Consider the following 10,477-nt stretch of genomic DNA (forward strand, 5'->3'; position numbering starts at 1 on the left):
ACAACCGCTCACCCCTCTCTCGATCGATGCCCTAGCTGCCCCTGCGCCGACATTAATCTCTTAAAATCTCTCCTCTCCTCTCCTCCTCTCATCGTCATATCTCTTCCCTCTATGAAGCCCCAGATTGACTCCTTCTCAGTCCCAGCCGCCATGCCCGACTCCTCCCTCCTCAAGCTCTCCCTCTTTATCGGTGGCGACCCTGCCCTCCGACCGACCGCTCCCCCTGGAGCTTTACCGACAGCGCTGTTGGCCTCGGCAACTTGGCGGAGGAGGGCCTTCGAGCCCGAGAAGGAGACGCGAGCAGCGGTGGTGGCTGTAGCGGAAGAGAGGCGGCAAGAAGGCTTTTGCTGCAATCTGAAGTGGTCTTTAAGGTTCAGAGAGAATTGAGCTGTGAAATGCTAATACTGTCCCCTCCCTGTTTTATTGTCTGATGGACTCTGGTGTTGCAGCCTCCCGAGTAATCCATAGTGAGTTGAGGTTCTTGTGGTTTCTTGATAACAATCGCATGTTTTCTTAGACGAGTCTTGGATCTCCACTTTCTTGGCTTCGAAGCCGAGGTTAGGATAGCCGCTGAGGATCGAGCTCCGGCTCATCTTCATCCTTGCCGACGGCTCGTCTTCGTCCTCGCCGGCGGCTCGTCTACTGAAGAAAATAAATTTTTAAAAAAATTAAGGCTTTTAACGATGCTTTTAAGCGTAGCTAAAAACCGACCTATTACAATGCTTTTCCAAAGCATCGGAAAAAACTTTTTCCATCAGGTATCATCGACGCTTCGGCGACGCTTTTGATAGCATCGGGCGGATCTTTACCGGACGCTTATAAGCATCGGTAGAGACCTTAAAAAGCGTCGCTATTGCCCTTTTTTCTTGTAGTGTATTAGCCAAAGTTGCCAATGTAAAATGACAGAAACCATAATCAATATCACTTGAAGTTTTGATTTTCTTTTCTTTTTAACCCTTCGACATTTTCTTAAGCCCTTCAAGATTAATTAATAGTGGCACCGCCACCTATCTAAACCTACTCTGATTTGAACTTAAAATCTTTTCTAGAGAAATATTTGTGGAGCAGTGCCAATTATTAGACTGAAAACCTATTAACAAAAACAGAAGTTATAAATCTGAAACAATCTTGATTTCAAAAATGACAGAAATCATAAGTAGTGTCATGGACATTGGAAGCTTTTCCTTTTTATTCTTTTCAAGCCTCTGAGAATAATGGTGGTATTGCCATCTATTTAAACCCGTTCTTATTTCAACTCAAAATCTTTTCTGAGCGCAATACTTGAGGGGATCTAACTGTTGGGCGGAGAACCTATTAGCCAAAATTGACAATGTAAAACCATTTTTTTTTGAAAAATGACAAAAATTATAATCCATGTCATTTGGAGCCTATTTTGATTCAATCGTGGTTTTTTTTTTCGAACACAACATTTGAGGAGGGTGCCAACCATAAGAGTCAAAATATATTAATCAAAGTCACCAATCTGAAACCATCTCGATTTTTTAAAAAATGATAGAAATCATAAGCAATGTGACTTTAAGATTGTCTTTTTATTCTTTTTTTTTCTAACCACTCGGAAATAATACTAGTACTACCACATGTCTGAACCTGTTCTGCTTCGAATGCGGATCTATTCCAAGCACAATATTTGAGGAGGGGCACCAACCACCAAACCTAAAACACATCAGCCAAACTCACCAATTCGAAACGATCTCTTTTCAGAAAAACGACAAAAGTCATAATCTTGCATTGAAACTTTCCCTCCTTTTCCCTACTGATGATCGAATCATTTATATCCAAAGATACGCTGCATTTCAACCTTAGATTATACGTTATAAACTCTTTTAATCCTTGCAACAACCTGATGTCAATCCTAAACCCTAAACCCTAAAGTCTATCATGTTGGCTCGTAAATGCGACAGATGCATCACACGCTATTCAGTCTTGTCGTAATATATGTTTACGACTTAACATAATTGGTCCCACATGCATTGTCCCTCATTAACTAATTTTTGTTGTGCTATGTTAAAAACTAACCAAAAATAATTTTTCTAAAAATCAGTTTATGAAATGATTTATTTTATTTTTAATGAAATTTTTGTCAATTAATTTTGTTAATATATTTATTTAGTTTGATATATTAAATAATTTTATCTTGCAAGAACTCATTAGAACTAATAGCAATAGTAGCAACAACAACACTGAACTCACTATAGTGCTAAAAGAACAAAAAATTACCATAAAAACTTAATAATAAATAAAATGAGAGCTTTTTCCATACAATTTTGTAATCATTGGAGTTCGGTATCCGTTGTTCATTTCACAATAGATCCTTTTGGTTAACAAAAATAGAATCTCTCTTTCTTTCCAAAGCCATTTTATTCTTTTTCTTTCATGCAATAACCTTCATTTTTGTTTATTTGATTTTAATTTATTATATGTTTTGGTACAAGCAGTAGATTTTAAATTAAGTCCCTTAGTTGGTCTATGCAAAACTTTGAGGCCCTTGAATTTATTTTTCTTTTCCAAAAATAGAGGGAGAGATGGCAGATAGAAAGAGATATTGCCCGAGATTTCCACGAGATATGCTCCATAAAATATTAGTTCTCTCTGTTTTTGTTTTATTACTCAGTGTCATAGTCCCCTTTCTCTCTCTAAGCCTAGAGATAAAGATTTGGAACGTAAAGCTAACCCACCATTGCACCCAGTAGCCTTTCTCAGAACACAATAAAATATTTAAACCAAAATTAAGAGAAAATAAAATTTGTCGTTTTGTTTTTTTCTCTCATTTTTATCTTTCCAAAATTAGTTGTTTTGATTTTTATGTAATAATGCATGAGATTGTATATCTAAAGAAGAGGTGGCAGTGTGTGAAGTGTGCAAGGTGATAATGCATGAACTTGGCCTCGTGCGGCGGTCCTCGGGCCTCCGCTTGGCAAGGCATTTTCTATTTTAGGTGGGGATTAGAGTCTATATAAGCCAACGGGGTGAGGGGCGTTTGGGGTGTGCCAAGTGATCTGAGGTTGAGTTCTTGGTAGGGTTCTGAGGAAGGTTTGAGAGGTTCGCAATTAACTTTGTTGCCATGGAGTTTCAGGGAAGGAGGGTTAGTTCTTCCATCGTTTTCTTCTCTTTCTTGTTGCATGCAGAGGCACGCACACAAAGAGACATGCACGAGCACACCCACACACACACACAGAGAGAGAGCAAGTTCTTCTGCTGCTTTCTTCTCCTTGTTGCATAGGCACATAGAGAGAGAGAGAGAGTTCTGTTCTTGCTCTCTCTCTCTCTCTCCCTCTCTCTCTCTCTCTCTCTCTCTCTCTCTCTCTCTCGCTTTTTTTTTTTGCTTTTTCTTAAAAAGAGTCTTTCTTCTTCGGTTCACACAGTGTGTTAATTTTTGTTTGTCTGCATCTGTTCCCTTGGTCACTTCTGATGACAGAGAGGGAGTGATGCTATAGTCTTTCTTCTTACAGCTTTCTCATTGTAAACTTTTACTTTTAGTATGAGGATGATTTTCTTCTTAGCCATTTCTAATGATCGAGAGCGAGAGATGCCACAGTCTTTCTTCTTACAACTCTCTCATTGTAGTTTTTTACTTTTAGCGTAAGGATGATTTTCATCTTCAGTCCACATAGAGTGGGTCTTTGTTGTGTGTGAATTTTGGTCTGTCTTCATTTGTTCTCCCTTGGCCACTTCTGATGAGAGAGAGAGAGAGAGATGCTATAGTCTTTCTTCTTACAGCTCTCTCATAGCAGTTTTATACTTTTAGCGTAGGGATGATTTTCTTCTTCGGTTCACATAGAGTGGGTCTTTGTTGTGTGTGAATTTTGGTCTATCTTCATCTGTTCTTCTTTGGTCAGATGTCATAGTCTTTCTTCTTCCAGCAATCTCAGAATATATTTGTACTTTTAGCATACGGACGATTTTCTTCCTCAATCCACAAAGAGTGGATCTTTGTTGTTTGTGAATTTTGGTCTGTCTTCATCTGTTCTCCCCTGGTCACTTCTGATGACGAAGAGGGAGAGAGGCCATAGTCTTTCTTCTTCCAGCTCTCTCATGGTAGATTTTTAACTTTTAGTGTACAGATGATTTTCTTCTTCAGCCCACATAGAGTGGATCTTTATTGTGTGTGGATTTTCATCTATCTTCATGTGTTCACCCTTGGACACTTCTGATGACAGAGGGAGAGATGCCATAGTCTTTCTTCTGACAACTCTCTCATGGTAGATTTTTTACTTTCAGTATAATGATGATTTTTTTCTTCAGTCTATGTAGAGTGTATTTTTATTGTGTTTGAATTTTGATCTATCTTCATCTGTTCTTCCTTGGTCACTTCTGATGATAGAGGGAGAGATGTCATATTCTTTCTTCTTATAGTTCTCTTATGGTAGATTTTTACTTTATATAATGATGATTTTCTTCTTCAGTCTATATAGAGTGGATATTTGTTGTGTTTGAATTTTGATCTATCTTCATTTGTTCTCCCTTGGTCACTTCTGATGATAGAGAGAGAGATGCCATATTCTTTCTTCTTCCAGCTCTCTCATGGCTGATTTTTCTTTTTTAGTATAATGATGATTTTCTTCCTCGGTCTATATAGAGTGGATTTTGTTGTGTTTGAATTTTGATCTATCTTCATCTGTTCTCCCTTGGTCACTTCTGATGATAGAGGGAGATATGCCATATTCTTTCTTCTTACAGCACTCTTAATGTAGATTTTTACTTTTAGTATGATGATGATTTTCTTCTTCACTCTATATAGAGTGGATTTTGATCTATCTTCATATATTCTCCCTTGGCCACTTCTGATGATAGAGGGAGAGATGCTATATTCTTTCTTCTTACAGCTCTCTTATGGTAGATTTTTTACTTTAGTATAAGGATGGTTTCTTCTTCAATCCATATAGGGCGGATCTTTGTTCTGTCCATTTTCATCTGTTCTCCCTCGGTCACTTCTGATGATAGGGAGGGAGAGATCATGACATAGTCTTTATTCTTATAACTCTCTAATGATTGTTTTTTTTTTTGTGCAGGGATGATTCCTTGTTTCGGCTTTTTTTGTTTTTTGTTTTTTTTTAAGTTTTCTCCTTCACTTTAACTGATATTTTTTATATTACAAATTTGCATATTCTGTGACTTTTTTAGTAGATCTTTATTATCAGAGATGAAACTTGTATTTGTTTATTTTTTCTCTCATAGATCTTCAAAGTTACTATTATTTCCTCAGTCTCCTAATCATGCTTTTCCTTTTGTGTTACAGATGAACATGCTTGAGGGTCAAGCTCCGGCGCCTCAGCAAAATACCGATCCAGAGTCTTTCCAGGCCGCTATGGAGATCGAGGTTCCGAGGCTGGTTGACGAGGAAGATCTTTCCGCCAACCCGCGAAGTGAAGTTCCTGTAGACGCCTCATCTGGCGAAGATCAACGACCGAGGGCTCCCAAAAGGAAGTACCAAAGGCACACACCTGACCAAATCAAAGAGTTGGAAGCGTGAGATCCCCGAAAGACCTTCTGGATCAAATCTATTTCCTTTTTTTTTCCATTATATTTTTGTTTTTCTCGGATCTCAGTCTCTCACCTTTTATCATTTTCAGAAAGGCATTATTTTTTTTTTTTTTTTGTACAGTGTTTTCAGGGTATGCCCCCACCCTGACGACAAGCAACGGAAAGAGCTTAGCCAGAAACTGGGTCTCCGACCACAACAAGTGAAGTTCTGGTTTCAGAACAGACGCACCCAGTCCAAGGTCAACAGCTTTTCCTAAAACTATCCCCTTCTGTCTCTTCTCTGCGTGTCAGCGGCTGACCACGATTCCTGGCTGACATCACATTTCGCATGCGTCCACCCTACTTTGTTTACTATTTTTTCTCGACCACGCTGCCGTTACTGCTTACGACCAGTGCTTATGAGTCCCTTCTCTTCAAAACATCTAACGCTTTCACCTCTTAATCCAACTTGCAGAACCACCGAGAGCGCGACGAGAATAACAAGCTTCGGAAGGAGAATGATGAGCTGCGCCGCGAGAACTTTAGGATGAAAGAGGCGCTGAATAAACCATGCTGCAAGAACTGTGGCGGTCCATGTGCTATTGGCGAGATGTCCCCCATCGACGAACACCGCCTGACGTTGGAGAATGCTTGCCTTCAGGCAGAGGTACTCTCGAGAGTTTCGGTGTTTGTTTTTGTAGTTTATGTTAACAGGTAAAAAAGGCTTGTTATATATATATATATATATATATATATATATATATATATATATATATATATATATGATGTTCTGCTATGCTTCTTGGATTTTTATAGATTGATACGGTGGTGGAGTTGATTTACAATAATGGGGATGAAACTGAGACGTTGTCGCCGGAACCCTCGGATCAACAGGTGGTCTCTGGGGTCGTTACTGGCATTGCCCAGGTTCCTGTGGATACGATGGGAGCAGAGAGTTCGAGAGCCGCGGAATTGCGCAGTTCGTCTCCTACCGTGCAACCTCGGGCTCAGGTGCAGAGGCCCTTCTTTGAAAGCCTTGCAGGGCTGGCCATGGAGGAGCTCTTTATGATGGCCCGCACTTGTGAGCCTCTGTGGATCCGTGGCCTCGATGGCTACTCTGAGATTCTTAACGAGGATGAGTACGCCGGGGCTTTCCCGAGGGGGCTCGGGCCGAAGCTGCCCGCGCTTAAGACGGAGGTGACCAGAGGAACTGCACTGATACCTACGACGCCGCTGTACCTTGTGGACATTATCGTGAATGTGGTGGATGATATATAACTTTATTACGGTTTCGAAGCCAGTAATTTTTTTTTATTACATGCTACTGCATGAAACGGTTATGATTTTTATTCTTCTCTATTCTTGGCAGAGCAAGTGGTCAACTTTCTTCTCTGGCATTGTTTCGAGTGCTGATTGTTTGGAGATACCTGAAACTAGCATCTGCACCAAGGGAATGCTGCAATTAGTATGGCCTGTTCCATTCTCTCTCTGTCTCTCTTCATTTTCTTCTTCTTCTTCTTTTGGCTTTTAGCATTCTACGTACCCATAATTTATTAAAATGTCGCCAGATTAATTATTATGGTTTTGATTAGTGCTATATAATCAATGAAATTTTCTTTTTCCAAAATGGAAATATTATTCTAGTCTATACTTGATTCTTTCATGAGACCGAAACCTAATTTTATGCATTCTCAGATCACTGCGGAGCTTCAAGTTCCATCACCTCTCGTACCACCCAGAGAGTGTGTGTTTCTGAGGTACTGCAAAAAGCATGCAGAGGGAGTTTGGGTGATCGTCGATGTCTCAATGAACAACCGTGATAACTCTGAAATCAGATACCGGAGAAGGCCATCCGGCTGCTTAATCCAAGAAATGCCAAATGGCTCCTCAAAGGTAACTCTGCAAAGAAAAGCAAAAACATTGATTACTCTCTATTTTATATTTATATATATATAGCTACGTTCCCTTAGTTATTTTCTTATGCTGCACGAATTGTTACTGCCTCAGATTACCTGGGTCGAACATGTCGAAGTGGATGATTCGGGCGTTCACGACATGTACAAGGCAGTAGTCAATTCAGGTCTAGCCTTTGGAGCAAAACGGTGGCTGTCAACTCTGGAACGACAGTGGGAGCGCCTAGAAAGTATCTCGGCCATCAACAATCCGCGTTTTGGTATTAATGGTAACAATCCTCCTCCCTTTGTCCGGGTAAAATCCAATGGCGCCATGAATCCATCTCTCTCCTAACCTATTCATTTCGTATTCTGTGATAGCTAACCCTGAGGGAAGGCATAGTATTCTGAGGCTGGTAGAGAGGATGGTGGTAGGCTTCTGCGGTGGGGTAAGTGGATCAAGGGCTCAGGACTGGAGCCACATATCTGGAGTCGGTGCGGAGGATGTGAAGATTACAGCTAAAAGGAACCCCCTTGCTACTTGTGAGCCCCCAGGGATCCTTGTAAATGCCTGCATGTCCCTATGGCTCCCCTTGCCTCCGGGGAGAGTTTTCCATTTCCTGCGCACCTCACGCAATGAGGTCTTCAGGGCTCCTTCAATAGTGCGTCCTCTATTCCCCTACTCTCTCCCTTAAACGCTTTCAGCTATGAACTCCTTTTGCTTTTATGGAAAGAACCTTTAATGGTTCATCATATTCATTGAATCATTTTAGTCATAGCCGCTTAAAATATTATTCTTTTGCCAGACCCTTAACCTGTATTTCCTATGTTTATCTCATTCATTGATTACTAATTACTCCATTGATTGTATTGCAACGACATTGCAACGGTCCCATCAAGAGTTATAAACGTACGTGTAAAAATAATAACTCCCCAGTTATGTGTGAGAATGCCAGATGAATTATTCAAGCAATAATGTTTCATCTCATCAGCAATTATACGGGATTAACTTATTGTCCAATGATAATTCTAAGATTCTTTTTTTTGAGCAAACACTTCTTAGATTCTCGCAGTGATTGTTAGAATTTGGCATTTTCATTAGTTTATTGCATTTTACTGCTTTAAATTAGTTTCTAAATTCAAGCTTTAATGCAATAGCCAGTGTCTATTTTCATTTTTTCCATAAGAAGCATGTAATAAAATTCAGCGACATATTTAGGCACTCATAATAAGTCTCTATATATGGACTGGTGCTTTGTTCTCCAAATTCTACCTCTATTTATAGTCCATTTATTAGTTATATAAATGACATTTAATGCTAATAAATCCATTATAAGGCAATTTTCTAGACCATCTCCTCTTTAAGAATTTCCTTCGATACTCAAAAGTGAAATTGAAGCGCTAACTTAGAATATGATACTTCCCTTGCTTGCTCTTGGGATGACAGTGGGATGTACTCACCAATGGTGGGGCAATTGAAGAAGGATGCCACATAGCTAATGGCCGGGAAGAAGGAAATTGTATCTCCATACTCAATGTTCGCGTAAGCTTAACTACACCATCTCCATATGTCTCTTTCTATCATTACTGTTTTCTCCTCTTATTCAATATACATCTCTCTCTCTCTCTCTCTCTCTCTCTCTCTCTCTCTCTCTCTCTCTCTCTCAAATGTAAAAGACTCAACTTACTCATTTCTTGGATCATGGGGACTGTAGGGACCGGAGAACCCAAGCCATGTGATGATACTCCAAGAGAACTGCTCCCATGCAACTGGCTCGTATGTGATCTATGCTCCAATCGATATCGTCGCTCTGAATGCTATCCTAACTGGTCAGGAGGCGGACTATGTCGCGCTTCTTCCTTGTGGCTTCACCATATTCCCCGACTTGCCTCATGGCATGCAAGATGGCATAGATGGTGAGGGTGGCTCTGGAGGATCCCTCTTGACTGTTTCTTTTCAGATCCTGGCCGACTCCAACCCACATTCAAATATCTCTGCCGACACCATAGCGACGCTGACTGCACTTGTGACCAATACCTGTGATCAAGTTATAAGTTCTCTGTTCGGTAATAATGTCCCGTGAAGCTGAAGGAGGTACTCTCACATAAGTTAGTTGATCTTTTCAGAAACTCAAAAGTCTTCTTTGGGTGTTACAAAAATCATTTATGGTCTCCCTTTTCTGTAAAAACAATTGGTTTTTTATGCTTAAGGAATTTTAACGTACCTTTTGTCATGAATCATTTCAACAAGAAGGTCTACTTGCTCGGGTTTTGGGATTTTGAGATCGCAGTGAAATTTCTGATATAAAGTTTTTCCTCTTATTTTTCTTCTAGCTTTTCTTTATTTCTCATTTTACCTATACATCTATTTCTCCTTTCTGTTCCTAAACATATTCGTTAGTGATTTCGTACATCATACCGCTATATGTCCACTCTCCTGTCTAAATTGTTTAAGCTGTTTCGCCACTATTCTTTTACATCTTTTTTAACATGCATCACAAGATAACTAGTTTAACAAATGTCTGACTTCTACCTTTCCTGATATATTTCTGGTGGACAGGAGGGCAGGAGAGTTGAAATGGAAGTCAAGAACGCACCTTGGACTCTCCAAGCCATGCTGCTAGTGTGCTGGTTCGGGCATTGACTTCTTAAATAAAGTACCTAATAGAGTTTCTGGTATCCCATGGAAGTCTACCTTCATATGGGATATTTTTCTGTTTTCCTTCTTTCTGCACCTTATCTGCATCCTTTTGTGGTTCTTGTAATAACTGTGGTGGATAGAGATATCTAATCCACCGCGTGACTTTTCTCCCTTTTACTAAAAACATCGAGGGTGCTCCCTTTTAATAAAGTCAAACAGATTATCTTCTGGTTAATTAGCCTGCATGGTTTTGTTCAAGTTGTTATGTTGTGGATGGAATGTCTAGTTATGTTAATTGTAGCTTTGGAATTGTGATGAAAAATGCCAGTGTATGAGGTAGGATTTTTTATGAGTAATTCTAAGATTCTTTATGTTTGAACTAGTCCCATTAGAGAATGCTATGAATACCACTTTATTACAGTGATATGCCTAGAAACAAATAGGCACAAATCATGCTAAGTTC

The 10,477-nt window shown here is 39.8% G+C and overlaps 1 protein-coding gene across 2 annotated transcripts; it reads left to right on the forward strand.

Annotated features, from left to right (window-relative positions):
- The first annotated feature begins 3,017 nt into the window (after nucleotides 1–3,017).
- Nucleotides 3,018–10,249, forward strand: LOC103723111 (homeobox-leucine zipper protein ROC2-like). 2 transcript variants are annotated; one of them, XM_039125942.1, is made up of 12 exons: nucleotides 3,018–3,103; nucleotides 5,258–5,487; nucleotides 5,624–5,741; nucleotides 5,957–6,148; nucleotides 6,298–6,744; nucleotides 6,851–6,946; nucleotides 7,177–7,374; nucleotides 7,489–7,663; nucleotides 7,755–8,035; nucleotides 8,821–8,916; nucleotides 9,089–9,468; nucleotides 9,934–10,249. In XM_039125942.1, exons 1-11 carry the CDS (start codon nucleotides 3,083–3,085, stop codon nucleotides 9,455–9,457), a joined length of 2,223 nt encoding a protein of 740 aa, XP_038981870.1. In that variant the 5' UTR covers nucleotides 3,018–3,082; the 3' UTR covers nucleotides 9,458–9,468; nucleotides 9,934–10,249. The 2 variants fall into 2 exon arrangements, with proteins under 2 accessions (XP_038981870.1, XP_038981871.1); XM_039125943.1 differs by having other exon boundaries at nucleotides 6,376–6,744.
- The last annotated feature ends 228 nt before the right edge of the window (nucleotides 10,250–10,477 follow it).

The sequence above is a fragment of the Phoenix dactylifera genome, chromosome 4 (assembly GCF_009389715.1).
Source record: "Phoenix dactylifera cultivar Barhee BC4 chromosome 4, palm_55x_up_171113_PBpolish2nd_filt_p, whole genome shotgun sequence".
NCBI classification, from domain to species: Eukaryota; Viridiplantae; Streptophyta; class Magnoliopsida; order Arecales; family Arecaceae; genus Phoenix; species Phoenix dactylifera.